Below are 18,788 nucleotides of genomic sequence, written 5' to 3'. Positions count from 1 at the left end.
GGGACGGCTCCCGGCCGGGACCCAGCGCGGCCCCGGTTGCATCACTCCGGCCGCGGCGCAAGCGGAGGGGAACCGCCGGAGCCGCCGGGGCGGCTGAACTCTTGAGAAAGCGGGAGCCTGTTCTCACGCGAAAATAATCCAAACGCCGAGGGCAGGGGGAGGCGAATCTGCCGCGTAAGCGGAATTTCTCCCCAGCCGGAGCCTCCGTCCAATTCTGGCCGGTGCCGCCTCCAGATAACCCCGGGCCGCCGGCTGCCCTCCCTCCCACCGGAGGAGACCCCCCGAGCTGCCCCGGGAGAGCGCTGGGTGCCGGGGCGAGCACCGCCATCCTGCCGGCAGCACCGGGGCAGGCATCGTCATCCTGCTGGCAGTGCCAGGGCCGGATCCGAAGCGTGGGCAGCAGCTCCGTTCCCCTCAAGCTGTCTGTGCCCAGGGATGCCGCGGGATGCTGGCGGTGCCGGCTGCCACCGGCCGGTCCCCGGAGGGCTCCGGGCTGAAGCAGCCCCTCCAGAGCCGTCCCCGCCATCGGGTCGTGGGTGCCGGGCCGGTGCCGGCGGCGTGAAGGGAGGGACCAGGACAAGCGGGGGTTTCCCGCAGCAAAGCGCCGGCCGGGAGGGTGATTAATAAATAAATAAATTAAAGAAGGGAGACGGTTTCCTCCCGGGCCGGAGCTGCCGCCGGCGCTCGCATGGCCCAGCCGCCCCGGTGCGCCCGTCCCGGGGGTCCCGCTGCCGGATCCTGCCATCCTCGCTCCAGCAGAGCGCCCGGAGAGGGGCTGTGGCAACGGGGCCGTCGGCTGCTCGGGGACGGGGCCACGCGCCCTCGGATGTCACCTTGGCCGTGGGGCGGGCAGGGGCGTCCCCATCCCCACTGCCACTCCGGAGGCGCAGGGAGATGGGGGGGGTCCGCTTGGCCGCCTCCTCTCCCCATCGCCGTTGAGCCGGGGCGGGAGAGCCGTCCGGTGAAGAGCCGTGCCGCTGTGCCGTGCTGCTGTGCCGTGCCGTGCCGCCGCGCCGTGCCGCGGGCGGGGGGTGACGGTGCTGGGGGTCCCGGCCGCCCCTTCCCTTCTCCGTCCGGTTGCTTTATTGCACAATGCATGTCGAAGCGCGGGTTTGGTGCAGCGTTTCTCCGTGGGATTTTCTTCTTCTCTCTCTCTCTCTCTCTCTCTTCCCCCGACATCCAAAGGAATTTCAACGCTCGTTCTTTGTATTTTTTAAAAAGGAAAAAAAAAAAACACCAACCAAAACCCAACGAAAAAAACCAAAAAACAGTGGAAGAAAAGAGGAGTTTGTTGGTGGAGGGGGGCGCGGGGTGGAGGGGCAGCACCAGCCGGGCTCTAAGAGCATCCGCATCTGTCAACCACCATGCCCGGGATCTTGCCGTAGATGATCTGCTGTTTGTCGTTGAAGTAAAGCATGTTGATGGGGGACATCTTGGTGGGGGTGCAGCAGGGCCCCGCCGAGCCCCGGGGGTTGGCCTGCTGCACCAGGTGGGTGTGGGGGTACTTCTGCATGAACATGTACTCGCACTGCCCCGAGCAGTAGTTGGCTTTGTATCTCTTGGGGGCGATAATCCAGTCCCAGCCGAAGGCCTCGAAGTCGACGGTGAGGGGGTAGCGGCAGCAGCGCGACTCGGTCGAGTGCTCGTCGCAGTCCAGCCCCAGGTTCCGCCGCGAGCGCTTGTTGTTCTCCAGCACCCGCAGCTCCATGAAGGGGTGCTGGGGGGGGGGGGGGGGAGAGGGGGGCGTGAGCCCCGCACGCTCGCCCACCGCCCCACCGTCCCCACCGCCCCGTGGTCCCGCCGTCCCAGCTCCCTGGGTCCCACACAGCCCTGCAGAGCTGCCACCAGCCCCCCCGGAGCTGCCACCAGCCCCACGGGGTGTCACCAGCCCCGTGGAGCTGCCACCAGCCCCGTGGGGAAGTGTCATCATCCCCATGAGCTGTCACCAGCCCCGTCGAGTGTCACCAGCCCCCGTGGAAGTGGCATCATCCCCACGGAGCTGTCACCAGCCCCGTCGAGGTGTCACGCCCCATCGAGGTGTCACCAGCCCCGTGGAAGTGGCATCATCCCCACGGAGCTGTCACCAGCCCCATCGAGGTGTCACCAGCCCCCGTGGAAGTGTCATCATCCCACGGAGCTGTCACCAGCCCGTCGAGGTGTCACCAGCCCCGTCGTGGTGTCACCAGCCCCGTGGAAGTGTCATCATCCCCATGGAGCTGTCACCAGCCCCATGCAGCTGTAACTGGTCCCACAGAGCTGTGACCATCCCTGCGGAGCCGTAACTGGCCCCGCGGAGCTGTCACTGGCCCCACGGGGCTGACACCGGCCCCATGGAGGTGTCACCAGCCCCACGGGGGTGTCATCGTCCCCATGGAGCTGTGACCAGTCCCATGGAGCTGTCACTGTCCCCACAGAGCTGTCACCAGCCCCAGGGAGCCATCACCAGCTCTGCAGAGATGTGACCGGTCTTGTGGAGCTGGGGCTGGTCCCATGGAGCTGTCATCGTCCCCATGGAGCTGTGACTGTCCCCACAAAGCTGTGACCCGCTCCGTGGAGCCATCACCAGCTTGGCAGGGCTGTGACCAGCCCCCACGGAGCTGTCATTGTCCCCATGGTGTTGTCACTGTTCCCCACGGAGCTGTGGCCACCCCCCACGAGCTGTCACCAGCCCCACGGAGCTGCACCACCCCCCCTGCCCGTCCCCGTTGCCCCCCCCCCCTCGCCCTCCAGTTCCCCGGGGGGTGACTGGGAGCCCCGCGCCCAGCTGAGCACCGGGGCCATGGCGATGCCCCACGAGCTCCGTGCAGCACCGGCCCCCGGCTCTCGTGGGGACCCCGAGCCACGCGCGCGCCCCGCGACGGCCACCTACCAGCCCTTCGGCCCCGGGTCCCAGCGAGGTGACGGCCAAGTCGTTGCCGTTGGGGTCGAAGGCGTTGATCTCGATGCCCCAGTTGTTCTGCGGCTGCTTGAACCAGTTCTGCAGCACGTGCTTGAAGTCGATGCTCTGCCAGTGCCCGATGCGGGAGTTGAGGTCGATCTTCAGGGAGCGGATGCGGATGTGGCGGCTGCCTTCCTCCGTCACCGGCTTCAGGCGGAGGATCTGCAGGTAGACGGTGGAGGTGTGCTGCACGGGCCGCAGGTACACCCACAGCTGCGCCTTCACCACCTTGGTGAACATGATCTTGGGGCTGAAGTTGAAGAAGCAGCAATGGGGGTTGCCCTCGATCTGCACCACGGGGTCCGCTGTGGGAGGAAGGAGGCGTCAGGGGCGGCCCCGGGACCCCCCCCCCCCTCCTCCTCCTCCTCCTCCTCCATCGGACGCAGGGTCGGGGCGAGCTCCTCCTCGGTCGTTAGGAGTTGAAGGTCGGGTCAGAGGCCGCCCCGGGGGTCATTGCCCCTCCATTCGCAATAAGGTCCCCGGCTGCCCCCTGACCCCGTGTCACCGGGGATTCATGATCCCCCGCGGGGGCTGCGGGGACCGAGCCCCCCGCCGAGCGGGGCCGGGCTGAGCGGGGCGGGGGGGGGGGGCACCGGCCCCGCAGCACCTGCTCCGGGGCAACCGGTTCCCAACACATCCCTGCGTCGGAGCCGGGAACGCGCCTGGTCCCGCAGCCCCGGGGATGCGGCAAAGCCCCAAGGAGGGTCCGTGGCGCCAGGCCACGGGTGCCACCGGGCTCCCCGCCAGCGGTCCGGCCGGGTCTGCATCTCGGAGGACATCCGTCTCCCACCCTCCCATCTCCCACCCTCCCTGGGCTTGTTGTCGGGGCAGCCCCACACCTCTGCCAGCCTCCGCAAAGCAGCCGGGGATGCTTCCCCCAGCCCCCCGGCGGGTCCTGCCCGGGGCGATGCTCTCGGAGACAGCGAAGGCGAGCGGCCGCGGCGGGGACAGGGACACCCACCCCGGTGGGATGACGACCCCGAGCATCCGCAGCCCGAGCATCCGGGGGTCCCCGGCCGCCCTTCCCCGGCCCCCGCGGCAGCACCCCGGCTGGAGCCGGCCCCGTGCCGGCTCTCCCTGCTCGGCAAACATCTGTGTCAAATTGAGCTGGGAATTTCCCCCCCCCCCCCGCCGCCCCGCGCGGCCCCCTCCCCCTGCCACGCACCGGTCAGGTTTAATAGCACCCAGCTGCAGCGCGGGGCCATTTGCTGCGCGCGAGGCCTCCCCGAACACATGGGGGTCACGACACCGGCCGCAGCCCCGGGAATGCCATCCAGCCCCCCGCCGCGCCGCACATAAACCAAAGTGACAGGGGCTGGGGGGCCGCGGGCGCCGGCCGCCCAAACCCCTCCCAGCAATTTGCTGCGCACAAGCCCCCGATTAAACCCGCGCTCCCCGGGGACCCGGCCGGGGAGCGTGCCCCCCTGCACTGCCCGTCCCCTCAAAGCAGTGCTGGGTCCCCCCCCCCGGCTCTCAGCGTGGGGCTGGTTGTGCCCCCCAGCCCCTTGGGGGGGGGGCTTTGCCACCCGTCACCAGCGGGACGTCATCCCAGCCTGGGCCGGTGGCCACCTCGAGGGGCTCTGGGTCCCCTGTGGTCCCGGCAGCACCGCTCCTACACTGCTCGCCGTGGCTCGCTCGGCGGCAAGGACGGCGCCGGTGGGGTTGTTTTTGTAGGGTCTCCAGGTGAGAGATGCCAAAGCAGCGCCGGAGCCGGTGCAGGTCCCTCAAAGCTGCCACCGAAGCCCATCACCGCAGTGCCGGCGGCACCGGCAGCACCGCTGACCCTCCTCTGGCCCGGGACTCGGCCCGGCATCCCGGGGGACACCGGGTGTCTGCGGCCCCGGGGGCGAGAGGGGAGTCTGGGGTGCCGGGGGGGTCCGAGCGTGGGGGCTGTGCCACGCTGGCTGCTCCTGGCACGGGGCTGCGGCGGTGCCAGGATGCTCGTCCGGTCGCTCTGGCAACGGGGGATAAAGGTTACCGGGACATCGGTCACAGCTGAGTATGTGCCGGGAGGGGGGCGGCCCCGAGCCCCCCCCTCTGCTCTTTGTTCCCACCGGGGCCCGGATTTGGGGCTCCCACCTCTGGCCCCGTTAACCCCTCGCCTGCCGCGGGGGACCGGAGACCCCCCAGGTCCGGGCACCCCGGGGGGACCCCCCCCCCCGATGCCCCGAGGTGCCACGTGCCAGCGGTGGCTCTGCGGTGTCCCCGTGTCCCCGCTCCCGCCCGTGTCCCGCTGACCTTGAGCGGCTCCGGCTCCTCCGGGGCAGCAAGCGGCACGGGCGGCCCCCCGGCCCCCGCCAGCCCCTCGCCCCGGCCCGTGCCCGGCCGGGCCCCCCCGGCCCCCCATCGCCCCTCATTAAGCTCCCTCCACCCCACAGGTCGCGGGGGTCACGGGTAGCCCCTAAATGGGTTTAGGACCCAATTAACCTTCCCAGGTTCCTTCTGCAGTTAAAAAAAAAACCCGGGGGGGTGGGGGGTGCTGGGGGTGGTGGCTTGGGATTAACGGGGGGGGGGGCGGCCGGGGGGAACCCGAGAGCTTTATGGCTCTGCTGCCTATAAAGCCCTTTCCCTCCTCCTGTTCAGGAACCATAAAACCCCACACAATTGCCACGGGGGGGGCGAGGAGGGAGGAAAAAAAATCATAATAATAACGGAGCGGCCGCGGCCGGGGCAGGCCGGACCCCGCGGCGCATCCGGCTGCGGGGCCGGGGCTGCGGGACCCCCGGAGCGGGGCCGTGCGGGGCCCGGCTGGCCGGCCGGGAGGAGGGGCCGCCCTCTGGTATTTATTTTGGGGGCCCCCCGAGCTGTTAAGGGGCAGGAGGGGGGCCGGGGGCAGCGAGCGTTAACGCGGCGCAGGGAGGAAAACCCCAGCGTGTTGTCAATTTTATGGGTAATAAAATTTCAAAGCCGCCCGAGTCTATTAATGCCTGGGAAGGAAATTCGTCGGGGGGCTGCGGGGGGGGCAGCGCCTCACACTTCCCTCCCTTCCGCTCGCCCTTCGCACCCGGCCCCCCGGCCCCGCTCCCCGGAGGTCCCTTAGCCCCCGCGCCTCGGGGGTCCCGCAGCCTCGTCCCGCCGCTGGAGCAGGTGGAGCCGGGGCCGGACATGCGGCACCGCGCTGGCACCGGGGGAAACTGAGGCACGGAGAGGTGCGGGGTGCAGCCGCCCCGGAGCCCCATCCGCTTGCCCCCTCCTCGCCCACGGACGGACGGACGGACGGACAGAGCCACATCACGGCGCAGCGAAGCCCCCGCGGCCCCATCCCCTCCCTGCCTTCCCGCCGGGGACCCTCGCAGCCCCTCACCGCACCGGCCGCGGGCAGGCCCAGGAGGCAGGCGCCTGCCTGTCCCCAGCACGCCCTGCCGTCACCCTGCTGTCACCCTGCCATCGCCCTGCCGTCACCCTGCTGTCACCCTGCCACGTGCCGTGGCAGGAGGCGAGCGCTGGCACCCGCTGCCTGGCGGGGCCCTGGGGACCAGGAGGTCACCGTGCCGCCCGCCCTGTGCCCCCGGTCCGGTCCCAGTGCCGGTGCCAGTGCCGAGTCCCAGTACCCAGCGCCAGGTCCCAGTGCCAGTGCCGGGTCCCAGTACCCAGCACCAGTGTCGGTGCTCAGGCTGGTGCCAGCGCCGGGTCCTGGTACCTACTGCCAGCGCCCAGTCCCACTACTCACTGGTGCCAGTGCCAGGTCCCAGTACCTGCTACGAGGTCCCAGCACCCAGCGGCCATTCCCAGTCCCGTCTCCCAGTTCCCAGTGCCCCGTACCGGCTGCCGGCCGGGCTGTCCCATCCCCGTGTCCCCGTGTCCCCGGGACTCGCACGGAGCCACCCCGGGGTGGGGGGGGGCGGGCGGGGGCTGCGGGCCGGTGCCCGGGACCGGGCACGGGGCGGACCGGGGGAGCGCCGAGGGGATCCCGAGGGGTGCCGGGGGGAACCGGGCAACCCCGGGAGGGGGGACGGGAGCCGCGGGGAGGAGGGGGCGCCCCGGGGGGGGGAGGGGGGGGGAGGCGGGGGAGCCCCGGAGGGACGGTGCCTGCCGTCGCACGGGACGAGGCGGGTTGGGGTGGGGGGGAGCCCAGAGGACGGGGAACCGGGAGGGGAACCGGGGGAGAGGGTGGGCGACCCGGAGGGGGGGGGGGGGGGGAGCCCGCCGGCGAAGTTTGCAGCGGCGGCGGGGCGGAACAAAGGCGGCACTGACTTTCCTGGGCCATGCTGATGACGGTCTCGGTGGTGGCGTGGTACTCGTCCTCCTCCAGGTACTCGTCGTGCTGCAGGGAGTCCCCCTGGAAGTCGTGGAGGTCGAGGAGCTGCTGGAGCGGCGGGGCCTTGGGCAGGAGCTGCTTCACCACCTCCCGGGTGATGTTGGGCGCTTCCTTCAGCCGCAGCTTGCTCAGGATCTGCGACTTGATGCTCTCCAGCCGCAGCTCCTTGCTGTGCCGCCGCCAGAGACACACGGGGCAGGCGGGCTCGGAAGCGGGGGGCTGCGCTTCCACCGACCCCCCCGCCGCCACCACCACCACCAACGCCAACAACCACAGCAATACCGGGGCCATACCGGGAAACCTTCCCCGCCGGGCCGCCCCCCCCCCCGCGCTTCCACCGCAACGCGCAAGGGGCGCGGAACGGGGGGAAGGCGGTAACGGTGGCGGGGGCGGGGAAGCGGGGGGCGGTGAGGGACCGGGGGGGGGGTGAAGGGGGGGGGGGGGGCAAAGAAAAAAGCGGCGGTAGCGGCGGCCCCGGGGTTTTATACCCCAAGAGAAGTGTGTCGTCAGCGGCCTTGATTGGCTGCGGGCGCACAAAAGAGGTTCTGGCAGGGGCTTGTCACCAGCCGCCGCCGGCCCCCCGAGCACCGGGAAACGGCCCCGCCGCCACCGCACGCTGCCCGGTTCGGTCCGACATCCCCCCCGCTTCTCTCCGCTTGTGGCGGGGGCGGCGCGACGGGATCCAACTCCCGGCAAGTGCGGCGGGGCCGGGCGAACGCCCGGCCCCGCCGCACTTGCCGGGAGTTGGATCCCGTCGCGCCGCCCCCGTGGACCGGGGATGCGCGTCCCGGTCCCTCCATCCCCCGGTGCCCTCCCCGGGCCTCCTTCGTCTCAGCCCCCCTTTGCCCGCCCCCCCCGCTCCGGTCCATGCATCCCGCCCCGGTCCCCATCCCCTCCCGGGCCATGTCCTTAACCGTACCCCCGGGTCCGTACCGGCCCCCCTCTCTCAACCGGCGCCGAAGGAGTCCTCAGCCCCCCCCCCCCCCCCGCCTCCGGTCCGTACCGGGCCCCCCCCCCCGCTCTGTTCCCGGTGCCGGCTCCATCAGAACCATGGAGAGGGCAAAAGGGAGGCGCGGCCCCGGCAGCACCGGCACCGCTCCGGGTCCCGCTCCCGGTCCGGCGGGAGGCGGGGGGTGACCCGTCCCGGTGCGATGGGGAGAGCCGGGGATGGGGGGGGGGGATATCCCGGTATGGTGGGGTAAGGGGGAAGAAGGGGTCCCGTTACCCCCGGTGCTCGGTGGGAGCGTGGTGCAAGCGCATCCCGCTAGGGGGCGCCACGGCTCCGCTCCGGAGCTGCCGCGTCCACACCGGAGCCGGTAAAACCGGAGCGAGGCTCAGGGACGGGACGAGAGCGCCACCGTGCGGCGCGGGGCAGCACCAGCCGCACCACCGGCAGCGCGGGAGGGGGTCAGGGGTCCCGGGGTGAGGGGGGGCCCCCCCCGACGTTTACCGCCCTGCCGGGTCCCGGTGCGAGGATTTCCCCGCCGCCACGGCATCACCGCGTCCCGGTGTCACCGGCCCCGGGGCCGCGGAAACCGCGGGGGCGAGGAGCGGAAGCGGGAGGCGGCGCTCGGAGCCCCGACACAGCGTGTCGTCGTCGTGTCGTCGTCCCCCCCCCCCTCCCCGCCACGCGTGGGTTCCTCGGACGCCGGGGGTCCCCCGTCCCCCCTCCCCGCACGCCGGGGTCCCCCCCGCACGCCGGGCTGCGGGGCTGAGGGGGTTAAGGCCGCGGCGTGACGTGTCCCGGCCGGCCCCGCCCCACGGGCCGCCCCGCAGGAGCTGTCAGCGGCACCGGCCCCGGTAACGCCAACGGGGGGGGGGGCGGCTCCCCGGGATCCCCCCGGGGGCGTCGCAGGGGGTGGGGGCCCCTCCGCGGGGGGGGGGGGGAACCCGGGGAGGGCATCCCCCGCGTGGGGGGGTCCCGGGGGTGGGTGTCCCCCCCACGTGGCGCGGCCCCGGGGAAGGGCATGGGGCCGCCGCTGCCCGGGGTGGCACTGCGGGTGATGCGTTGCTCGGGGGGGGGGGTGCGCGGCCCCATCACCCCCCACCTCTCTGGGGGTGCAGCGGGGACCTCCCCCCCCCCCGCAGCACTGGCTGTTTCCTCCTCCACGCGGGACAGCCCCCCCCCCCCCCCACGCAGGGACCCCACAGTGGGGGCCACGTCCTTGGCTGGGCACAGCCCCACGTCCCCACGTCCCCACGTCCCCACGTCCCCACGTCCACGTCCCCACCTCCGGGCTGCGGCTTCTGGCAGCCGAGCGGGATAATTTTAGCCGGGTCCCCACCCTGGGGCCCGAGCCGGGCAGGATGCGGCCCTGGGCGCTGCCCGCACCCGGCAATTACGGGCAGGGCGCTTGGGGCCGGGGGGCCACGCTGGGAGCGGGGACGTGGCCGGTGTCCCCCCCCACCCTGAGCGCCGCGTCCCCCCCGAGGCCCGGCCATGGCGGGGCTGCTGCAGGCCCTGGTGGGTGCCTCGGAGAAGGCGGCGCACATCGCCCGGCTGTGCCGGCGAGAGGAGCCCCTCTTCCAGCTGCTGGTGGCCGAGAAGACGGGGGCCGACAGGAACAGGAGGTTCCTGCAGGACTTCAAGACGCTGGCGGACGTCCTCATCCAGGAGGTCATCAAGCACGACCTGGGGAAGGAGGTAGGGGACGGGCTGGGGGGGGGGTCCCCAGGGTGCCCCACACCCCCCTGTGCCGCGGCTGAGCTGCCCTGTCCCCTCAGTTCCCCGAGCTGCAGGGCCACATCCACGGCGAGGAGTCCAACGAGTTCAGGAACGGGCAGGGTGAGTCCCGGGGGAGCAGCGGAGCTGGACCCCCCCCCCGCCTCCCCACGCCGGGGGCCACGGGGCCGTCGCTGAGGCCGGGGTGCTGGCAGGGGAGACGGTGGCGGTGCGGGTCTGCGCCACGCCGGAAGACACCGCGGCCCTGCTGCTCTCCGTGCTGGAGCCCGAGCGGGCAGCTGCCGAGCTGCTGGCGGCCGCCGTGCACCGGGACGTGGCGCTGGGGGACGCGGAGCTGGCCGGCTTGGCGCTCAGCATCCCCCCCCAGGACCTGGCCATCTGGATAGACCCCATCGGTGAGGGGGTGCTGGGAGAGGGCGGGTTGGGGACCCCCCTCCACGCACACCACGGTTGAGCCACGGTAAATTCGGCTGCACCCGCAGACTCCACCAACGAGTACATCGGCGGGCGCGAGGACGTGGCCCCCGTCGATGGCATCGCCCCGGCGGGGCTGTGCTCGGCGCTGGTGCTCATCGGGGCCTACGACCGGCACACAGGCTGCCCCGTGCTGGGCGTCATCAACGAGCCCTTCTTCCGCCGGGACCCCCTGACCAGCAGGTACTGGCACCACAGGGAGCACCGGGAGGGGGGGGGACACACGGCCAGATCCTGGCCCCCAGAGGCCGGGGAGAGCCTGGGGACCCGGTGACAGGGGGTCCGCGCTCAGGGTCCCCGTCCCCGCAGGTGGCAGGGGAGGTACCACTGGGGCGTCGCGTACGGGGACACGCGGCTGTGCTCGCTGAGCCCCCCGCCGCCGCGCTCCGCGCCCTGCGTGGTGCTGAGCCGGGCGGAGGCGGTGGCGGTGCGGGAGGCCCTGGGCCCCCTCTGCGGCGACCGCCTGCGCTTCGCCGCCGGCGCCGGCTACAAGATGCTCTGCGTCATCCTGGGGCTGGTGGACGCCTACGTCCTCTCCGAGGGCAGCACCTTCGCCTGGGACGCCTGCGCCCCCCACGCCATCCTGCGGGCCCTGGGCGGGGGGGTGGTGGCCCTGGCGGGGGCCCTGCGGGCGCGGCGGGCGGGCGACGCCGGGGCCCCCCCCGAGCTGGTCTACAACCGCCCGGCGGAGGGGGCGGCGGGGGCTGAGCGCTGGGCAAACCGGGGCGGCCTCGTGGCCTACGTGCACCCCCAGCACTTGGAGGCCATGCTGGCCACGCTGGCCACCGTGCCGGGGCTCTGAGCCCACCACGGCCGGGACCCCAGGGTGCAGGGTATGGGGTGGCGGGGACTGGGGTGGCTGGGACCCTGGGGTGCAGGACATGGGGTGGCAGGGACCAAGAGGCACAGGGTGTCCGGGACCCCAGGGTGCAGGGTATGGGGTGGCAGGGACTGCTGGGACCCTGGGGTGCAGGACACAGGGTGGCAGGGACCAAGAGGCACAGGGTGCCTGAGACCCCGGGGTGCAGGGTATGGGGTGGCTGGGACCCTGGGGTGCAGGACATGGGGTGGCCGGGACCCCAGGGTGCAGGGTATGGGGTGGCAGGGACCCTGGGGTGGCTGGGACCCTGGGGTGCAGGACGCAGGGTGGCAGGGACCCTGAGGCACAGGGTGCCTAAGACGCTGGGGTGCAGGGTATGGGGTGGCTGGGAACAGAGTGTCCGGGACCCTGGGGTGCAGGGTGTGGGGTGGCTGGGACCCTGGGGTGCAGGACAGGGGGTGGCCAGGACCCCAGGGTGCAGGCTATGGGGTGGCAGGGACCCTGGGGTGCAGGACACAGGGTGGCAGGGACCAAGAGGCACAGGGTGCCTGAGACCCCGGGGTGCAGGGTATGGGGTGGCTGGGAACAGAGTGGCCAGGACCCTGGGGTGCAGGGTGTGGGGTGGCAGGGACCCTGGGGTGGCAGGGACCCTGGGGTGCAGGACACAGGGTGGCAGGGACCCTGAGGCACAGGGTGCCTGAGACCCCGGGGTGCAGGGTATGGGGTGGCTGGGAACAGAGTGGCCGGGACCCTGGGGTGCAGGACACGGGGTGGCAGGGACCCTGGGGTGCAGGGTGTGGGGTGGCAAGGACCTTGGGGTGCAGGCACAGGGTGGCAGGGACCAAGGGTCCCGGGATGGCTGGGACCCCGGGGAGCAGGGTCCCCGGCACCTGGGGTGGATGGGACCCCGTGGACGCAGGCCAGCAGGCTCTGGGGTGCAGGGTGGGAGCTCTGGGTCCCGGGGGGGCCCCCCACCACTGCGACCCCCCCCCCCCCCATGTCCCCCCCTCGCAGGGCCGGCAGCTCCGCCACCATTAAAGCGTCCCTCACACCCGCGTGTCTGTGCTGCCCCGGGACGGGGACGGGGGTGGGACCGGGACCCACGCGGGGCGGGACCCACGCGGGGCGGTGGCGGCGGGGGCCGGGGCGGTCCCGGGGCGGTCCCGGGGTTGCCTGTTGACTCGCCCCGGCACCATCACATGATCGCGGAGCGCACGGAGCGGGCGGCGGAGCAGCGGCGCCGGTGAGCGCCCGGGGCGGGGGAGCACCGGCACCGGGCAGGGAGCGGCACCGGGGCAGCGGCACCGGCACCGGGCGGGCAGCGGGAGAGGTCCCCGGGAGCGGGACCGGGTGGGGAGCGCACCGGGAGGGGTCCCGGGACGCCGGGGCTCGGACACCGGGAGCGGGGGGGGGGACACCAGGACGGTGGGACTCGGGCAGGGGGAGCGGGAGTGGGGCGGGGGCTGGGACCGGGACCGGGACGGCGGAGCTCGGGGAGCGGGCGCAGTGCCGGTGCCAGGGCCGGGGCTGAGGCGGCGGCTCCCGCAGGACGGGCCATGGCGGTCGAGGGCGGGATGAAATGCGTGAAATTCCTGGTTTTCGTCTTCAACTTCATCTTCTGGGTGAGTGCGGGGCCGGGGGGCCGGGGAGGGGCCGGGGGGGCACTGGGGGGGACCGCGGGGGGCCGGGGAGGGGGCCCCAGGGCCGGCAGAACCGGGCAGACGGGCCCTTCCCCGCCGTGGCCCCCCGGGGACGGGCCCGTCCCAGCCCCATGGCAGGCAGCAGCCCTCCCCCGTGGTGCCCCCCCCGACATCGGGTTCCCCCCCCCCATACGGCCCCTTTGGCGCCCCTTTCCCCCCCCCTTGCAGGGAGCACCAGCAGTGTTGCTGCCACACGCTGCCATCAGTAGGCTCCAGGGGTAACAAGGCTGGTCAGGCAGAGGCTGGCACACCCCGGCCGAGGCAAGCCGAGCCCCAAGGTCAGGGTGGGGACCCCACGGGTGGCCAGCTCCCCCCCCCAGGCCCCGCGGCTCCTGGCTGCCCCGGCCAGGGTCCCCGCGCAGGACAGGGTGCAGGTTTGGGGAAGTTGGGGTGAGGAAAGGGGCACGAGGAGCCCAACGGCCGTAGCGGGGTGCGGGGGGGGAGGGACGGAGTGGACGGGCTCCTTCCCGGCCGTCATCCCGTCCCCCCACGCAGGGAGTGACTCGTCCCGGTCCCCACCCTGATCCTGCCAGGCTGAGTCACCCCTGGAGGGCCGGGGGGGGGGGGGGGGGGGCGGGGGCTCGGCCGCCCGCCAGCGGGGGGGGGACATGGCGGGGACACCGGCGCCAGCCCCCCTGGCCCCCGCCGCCAGGAGTGTTTGTGCAGCGGGCGGCCGGGCCGCACTCTGTTTACCCACACCCAGCGAGCAAACAGGGCCAGCGGCACCTTGGGGGGGGCCAGCCCAGGGGGGGCTCCATGGGGAAACTGAGGCCATGGGGGGGGGGGTCCCCCCACTCGTGGGAGGGTGCCGGAGATGGGGCGGGATGGACCCACTCCTGCCCCAGCGCCGGGAAGGGCCGCGGGCGTCCTGGCAAGAGCGGGGGCTGCCGGTGCCCACCGGGACGGCGTGTGCCTGGCATGCCGCCCCCCACACCCCGGCACCCCCCGATCCGCCCGCGGTCCCCCTGGGCGGGGGGCTGGCGCCGGGTCCCCCCCTCCGAGGCCTCTCGCCGTGGCCGGAAGGCCGGACTTCCCGGCGTTCCTGCGGCCGCCAGCCCGGCCCCCCCCTCGCCGCAGCGGGGCCGGGGAGTGTCCCGTCATGGGGCAGGACCGGGGCCCCCTCCCGCCGCCGTACCCCCATCGCCGGCGGAGCTGTGCTGTACCGGGGGGGCCCGAGAAGATCCCCCCCCCCGCCCCCCCATCACCCCCAGGAAGGGGGTCCCCAATTTAAAGCCAAACCCCAGAGCTGCTCGACCCTCCCGGAAAGGGACGATGCACGGCTGCGGGTGACCCCCCACCCCGTTGGCTCAGCGGGGGGGGGGGGGGGGGGGTGTCCCGGCCCTGTGGGGTGGCGGCTGCGCCCCAATTCCCTCTGCCCCCCCCAGGTATGCGGCGTGGCCCTCATCGCCATCGGCATCTACGCCCAGGTGGCCCTCAATAAGGCGCTGGCCGTCAGCAGCGCCTCCGCCTCCAGCACCCCCATCGCCATCCTGGTGCTGGGCATCATCATCTTCTTCATCTCCTTCTTCGGCTGCTGCGGCGCCTGGAAGGAGAGTTACTGCATGGTCACCACGGTGAGCACCCTGACCCCACCCCCCCGAGCCCCCCCCCCTGACCCCCACCCTGACACCACCACCACTCCCCCCCCCCCCAGTTCGCCGTCCTGCTCAGCATCATCTTCCTGGTGGAGATCGCCGCCGCCATTGCCGGATACGTCTTCAAGGACAAGGTGGGGACACGTGGGGAGGGGGCACGGACCCACCTGGGTGCTGCAGACCCCCCCGGCCGCTTTCTGACCCCCCCGGCCCCCCCAGGTCCGCTCGGTGCTGGAGGACGGGCTGTGGGACGCCATGCGCAAGTACGGGGAGGACGAGCCCTTGACGGAGGCGGTGGACGAGCTCCAGATGGATGTGAGTAACGGGGTGACCCCGGGGGGGTTGGGGGGGGGGCCGGGCGTCCGGGGCTCAGCCCCCTGACCCCCTGGGGTGTCATCCCCCCCCCCCCCCCCGGCAGTTCGCTTGCTGCGGAGCCAACAACTACACGGACTGGGCCACCATCGAGCGGTTCAGGGTCAACGACACGGTGCCCCGGTCCTGCTGCCGCATCAACACCACCTCCTGCAACGTCCACCCCAGCCCCGCCACCATCTACGAGAAGGTGAGACACTGCTTCCCCCCCCCCCGTGCCCCCCCCTCGCCATGCCCGGGGGGTCCGGCCGCCCCCTGAGCCCCTCTGCTCCCCAGGGCTGCCTCCAGAGCATCGAAGCCTGGATGAAGAAGAACATCCTCGTCGTGGCCGCGGTCGCGCTGGGCATCGCCTTCTTCGAGGTAGGACGTTGGGCTGAGCCCCCCCCGTGTGGGGCCAAGCCCCCCCCCGTGTGTGGGGCCGTGCAGGACGGGGATCACCCCCCTCCCCGCTCCCTTTCCAGATCCTGGGCATCATCTTCGCTTGCTGCCTGATGAAGGGCATCCGCAGCGGCTACGAGGTCATGTAGCCCCCGGCGGGTGCCGCGGCCCCCCCGGCTCTCGCTGCCCCCCGCTCGGGGGCTCTGGGGACCGCGGGGGCTGCTCCCGCTCGCTTGCCCTCTGCAAGCTCCTCCGGGGCAGGGCCCCATGTGCCAACCCCCCCCGGGGGGTCGCTGCCATTGGACCCCTCCCCGTGTGCTGGCGGGGGCCGGGGGGGCCGGGGGAGCGTCCCCGGGTTTGGAAATAAAGCGAAAAGCTTCCGTAGAGCCGCGTGTCCCCCTGCGCCCGCCGGGCTGGGGGGGGGACGGGGTCCCTCGTGGGTGTGGGGGGGTCTCCCCATGGTCCACTGACTCTGTGGGTGCTGTAGGGCCAGGGGAGCCCCCGGGTGCTGCCCCATGCTGTGACTGGAACCTCCCCACCAGGAAGGGACCGGTCCCACTGGGAACAATGGGAGCAAGGGGGGCCGGCACCTGTGGCCTTGGTGTCAGCAGCTCCGTCCTGCCCCGGTGCTGGGGGGCAGCTGGGGGGGCTGGCTTGGCTCGGGGCCGCGTCAACAGGACGCTGGGCTGTGCCGGGGCTGGCAGAAGGGCAGCGATGGTGGCAGCGTCCCTGCGGGTCCCCCTGAGGGCCATGGCCCTGTAAACCGCTCCCCCCCCGCCCCGGCTGCAGCGGGGCTGGGGTCTCCATGTGCCATGGCAATGCCACCGACGGTCCCCGAGCCATGCGGGGACCCCGTCCGGCCCCGAGGCCGCCGCAGGGACGAGCACTGCAGGTGGCGGTTTGCACGGCACCCGGGATGGGGGGGTTTATTTGCAGCGCATGGGGAGGGGGGGGGGTGTCTCGCCACCCGGGGCGGCGGGGGGGGGGGGGGCTGGTGGCTGCGGCAGGGGACTAGCGGACGCGGTGGGCCGGCTTGGGCAGGATGGTGGCCAGGGCGAAGTCGACGAGGCAGGCGGGCAGGTAGGAGGCGGGCAGCCAGAGCAGCTTGGCGTCCCAGCCGGCGCTGTAGCGGGTGCGTGGGTGCCGGGCACCCAGCGCGTGCTCCATGCAGCGGGTCACCTTGGTGAGGTCCGCGTCGCAGATGACGTTCATGATGAGCCGCTGCACCTTGAGGTCTGGGGGGTGCAGGCGTCGGGGGGGGGGGGATTGTGTCAGACAGGGGCAGGCAGCCCGCGGCCGGGGGAAACTGAGGCAGCGGGCACATCCCCCCCCCCGCGCCATGCGGCTCCACTCACACTTGTGGAAGAAATCCTCGCCGTAGCTGAGCCGCGTCTCGGGCGCCAGGCGGTCCCAGAGCTGGCGCAGGGACGCCTCGATGCTCTCCAGGTTGGTCACCGCCGTCTTGAAGAAGCCGGGCTCCACGATGCTGACCTTCACCCCGAAGTGGTACATGTCGCGCCTGCGGGATGCACGGCCGTCAGGGCGCCGGGCAGGGGGGCCGCGGGGCGGGCGGGGGGGGCCGGCACCCACCGCAGGCTGTCGGAGAAGGCCTCGATGCAGTACTTGGAGATGCAGTAGCCGCCGCCGTTGGCGGAGAGGCGGCCCAGCACGCTGGAGGTGTTCACCACCCGGCCCCGCGCCCGCTTCAGCAGGGGCAGGAACTGGAGGGTCACCTCGATGGCCCCGAAGGCGTTGACGGCCATGACCTGGCGGTAGTCCTCCATCCCCATCCACTCCGTGGGGCCGATGGGGTTGGCCACCCCCGCGTTGTTCACCAGCCCGAAGAGACCTGGGGGGGGGACGGGGGGACGCGCGAGGTTGGGGGTGGTGGCCGCGGTCCCCTCCTCTGCCTCCCTGCCCCATGGCACCTCCCCTGGGACCCCCATCCTGTCCCTAGTGTGCCCTGGTGGGACCCTCCCCTCCATCCTGCCCTATAGCACCTTGCAGGGACCCCCCCACCCTATAGCCCCTCTCCAGGGCTCCCCACCCACCCCACCGCACCCCCTGGCAGGACCCATCTTGCCCCGCAGCCCCTCTCCAGAGCCCCCTTATCCTTCGCCTTCGCCCTGGTGGGACCCCCCCGTCCTGCCCTGTAACACCTCGTCAGGGACCCCTAATCCTGCCCCACAGCACCTCTCTGGGGACCCCCTGTCCTGCTCTGTACCCCTTCTGTGGAGCTCCCTGTCGTGCCCTATAGCATCCCTTGGTGGGTCCCATCCTCTTGCCCTATAGCATCTCTCCCGAGACCACCCACACCCATCCTGCTCCTTACCAGCCCCTGGTGGGACCCCGGCCCCCCCTGCAGCACCTCCCTGGGTCCCATCCTGCCCCATAGCACCTCCCCTGGGACCCTGTCCCCCCCTCCGCAGCACCTCCCCAGGTCCCATCCTGCCCCATAGCACCTCCCCTGGGACCCCGTTCCCCCCCCCAGCACCTCCCCGGGTCCCATCCTGCCCCATAGCACCTCCCCTGGGACCCCGTGTCCCCCCCCCCAGCACCTCCCCGGGTCCCATCCTGCCCCCCTCACCTTTCTCGCCCACCTCCGCCCGCACCCACTCGACGGCCCGGCGGATGCTGTCGGAGCGGGTGACATCGAGCAGGGTGGTGCGGAGGTGGCCGGAGCAGCCGCGCTGGAGGCCGTCGGCCCCTTTCTGGGTCAGGCAGGCAGCCAGCACCCGGTAGCCCCGGCGGGCCAGCCGCCGCGCCAGCAGGTTGCCGAAGCCGCTGTCACAGCCGGTGATGAAGACGTGCTTGTCCTTGACGGAGGGCAGGGTCCGGCGGTCCCGCACCAGCCAGCCCAGTGCCCAGGCCAGTGCCACCAGCAAGAGGTAGAGCCACATGGCGGGGGCCTGCGGGGCCGGGGGGGCCGGTGGGAGAGGAACCCAGGCGTCCTGGGCCGTGCCACCCCCCCCCCCGCCAGGTCAACCCCTGCACCCCAAGTTGAACCCAGGCTCCTCGCTCACCGGGTAAAGCCACGCACCCCTCCCCGTGCAGGGGATCCCCTGCCCTGCCCCACACCATGGGGGTCAGACCCCCCCCTAGGTGGAGGGTGGGGAAAAAGGGGGGGCTGAGGATCGACCCCAGCTTGGAGCGGGTCCCACGTGGGTCTGGGTCCGTGCCCAGGTGCTGTGGAGCACCCAGGGACCCCGGGCGGTGGTCCCTGCCCTCCCGGGGTGGGGGTGAGCCCCCCGTGCCCCCCACCCACCCCCGGACGAGTCTCCGACCGACCTCCCTCCTGCTGGGCCAGGGCGTCCGTGCGGCGTGCCGGGGATTAGCCGGGCGCAGTGCGTCAGCGCCTGGCCGGGACCCAGGGCCCACGGGGCAGCACTGAGGTGGGGGGGTCCCAGCTGCTCCCCCCCCCAGCATAACCCCGTCCCCCTCCTGCCCTCCCAGGGCAGGGGAGACCCCAGGCACCCTCTGCTCCTGACCTGCACAGGGAGGTGACCATCACTGCTGCCTCTGGGACCCCCCAACCCACCGGCCCCCACATCCCCCCCCGATAAGGAAGCC

At 72.8% G+C, this 18,788-nt stretch overlaps 4 protein-coding genes across 4 annotated transcripts; 2 read left to right on the top strand and 2 right to left on the bottom strand.

Annotated features, from left to right (window-relative positions):
• Positions 1 to 1,336: 1,336 nt before the first annotated feature.
• Positions 1,337 to 7,487, bottom strand: GDF11 (growth differentiation factor 11). The gene is made up of 3 exons (XM_050914187.1): positions 7,133 to 7,487; positions 2,870 to 3,243; positions 1,337 to 1,717 (listed from the first exon to the last, which is right to left on the bottom strand). Exons 1-3 carry the CDS (start codon positions 7,485 to 7,487, stop codon positions 1,337 to 1,339), a joined length of 1,110 nt encoding a protein of 369 aa, XP_050770144.1.
• Positions 7,488 to 9,636: 2,149 nt separating this feature from the next.
• On the top strand, positions 9,637 to 11,155 carry INPP1 (inositol polyphosphate-1-phosphatase). Its single transcript, XM_050914210.1, has 5 exons — positions 9,637 to 9,840; positions 9,921 to 9,981; positions 10,074 to 10,274; positions 10,362 to 10,536; positions 10,663 to 11,155. Exons 1-5 carry the CDS (start codon positions 9,637 to 9,639, stop codon positions 11,153 to 11,155), a joined length of 1,134 nt encoding a protein of 377 aa, XP_050770167.1.
• A 1,244-nt stretch (positions 11,156 to 12,399) lies between these two features.
• On the top strand, positions 12,400 to 15,602 carry CD63 (CD63 molecule). The gene is made up of 8 exons (XM_050914177.1): positions 12,400 to 12,416; positions 12,722 to 12,795; positions 14,259 to 14,447; positions 14,528 to 14,602; positions 14,688 to 14,783; positions 14,887 to 15,030; positions 15,117 to 15,200; positions 15,302 to 15,602. The coding sequence occupies exons 2-8, from the start codon at positions 12,730 to 12,732 to the stop codon at positions 15,365 to 15,367; spliced, it is 720 nt and encodes a 239-aa protein (XP_050770134.1). The 5' UTR covers positions 12,400 to 12,416; positions 12,722 to 12,729; the 3' UTR covers positions 15,368 to 15,602.
• Positions 15,603 to 16,229: 627 nt separating this feature from the next.
• RDH5 (retinol dehydrogenase 5) lies at positions 16,230 to 18,118 on the bottom strand. The gene is made up of 4 exons (XM_050914194.1): positions 17,806 to 18,118; positions 16,809 to 17,067; positions 16,574 to 16,737; positions 16,230 to 16,453 (listed from the first exon to the last, which is right to left on the bottom strand). Exons 1-4 carry the CDS (start codon positions 18,116 to 18,118, stop codon positions 16,230 to 16,232), a joined length of 960 nt encoding a protein of 319 aa, XP_050770151.1.
• Positions 18,119 to 18,788: the final 670 nt, after the last annotated feature.

Source organism: Gymnogyps californianus, unplaced genomic scaffold (genome assembly GCF_018139145.2).
Source record: "Gymnogyps californianus isolate 813 unplaced genomic scaffold, ASM1813914v2 HiC_scaffold_32, whole genome shotgun sequence".
In the NCBI taxonomy this organism is placed as follows: domain Eukaryota; kingdom Metazoa; phylum Chordata; class Aves; order Accipitriformes; family Cathartidae; genus Gymnogyps; species Gymnogyps californianus.
This window is presented reverse-complemented; position numbering and strand designations above follow the sequence as displayed.

Coding starts and splice junctions, on each gene's coding strand:
- GDF11 (XM_050914187.1), bottom strand. CDS start 7,487: ATGGCCCCGGTATTGCTGTGGTTGTTGGCGTTGGTGGTGGTGGTGGCG. Junction 3,244..7,132: donor CATCAGCATGGCCCAGGAAA/GTCAGTGCCGCC, acceptor TTCCTCCCACAG/CGGACCCCGTGGTGCAGATC. Junction 1,718..2,869: donor GACCCGGGGCCGAAGGGCTG/GTAGGTGGCCGT, acceptor CCCCCCCCCCAG/CACCCCTTCATGGAGCTGCG.
- INPP1 (XM_050914210.1), top strand. CDS start 9,637: ATGGCGGGGCTGCTGCAGGCCCTGGTGGGTGCCTCGGAGAAGGCGGCG. Junction 10,275..10,361: donor CATCTGGATAGACCCCATCG/GTGAGGGGGTGC, acceptor CTGCACCCGCAG/ACTCCACCAACGAGTACATC. Junction 10,537..10,662: donor CGGGACCCCCTGACCAGCAG/GTACTGGCACCA, acceptor CCGTCCCCGCAG/GTGGCAGGGGAGGTACCACT.
- CD63 (XM_050914177.1), top strand. CDS start 12,730: ATGGCGGTCGAGGGCGGGATGAAATGCGTGAAATTCCTGGTTTTCGTC. Junction 14,603..14,687: donor GATACGTCTTCAAGGACAAG/GTGGGGACACGT, acceptor CGGCCCCCCCAG/GTCCGCTCGGTGCTGGAGGA. Junction 15,031..15,116: donor CCGCCACCATCTACGAGAAG/GTGAGACACTGC, acceptor TCTGCTCCCCAG/GGCTGCCTCCAGAGCATCGA.
- RDH5 (XM_050914194.1), bottom strand. CDS start 18,118: ATGTGGCTCTACCTCTTGCTGGTGGCACTGGCCTGGGCACTGGGCTGG. Junction 16,738..16,808: donor GCCTTCTCCGACAGCCTGCG/GTGGGTGCCGGC, acceptor TGCATCCCGCAG/GCGCGACATGTACCACTTCG. Junction 16,454..16,573: donor CGAGGATTTCTTCCACAAGT/GTGAGTGGAGCC, acceptor TGCACCCCCCAG/ACCTCAAGGTGCAGCGGCTC.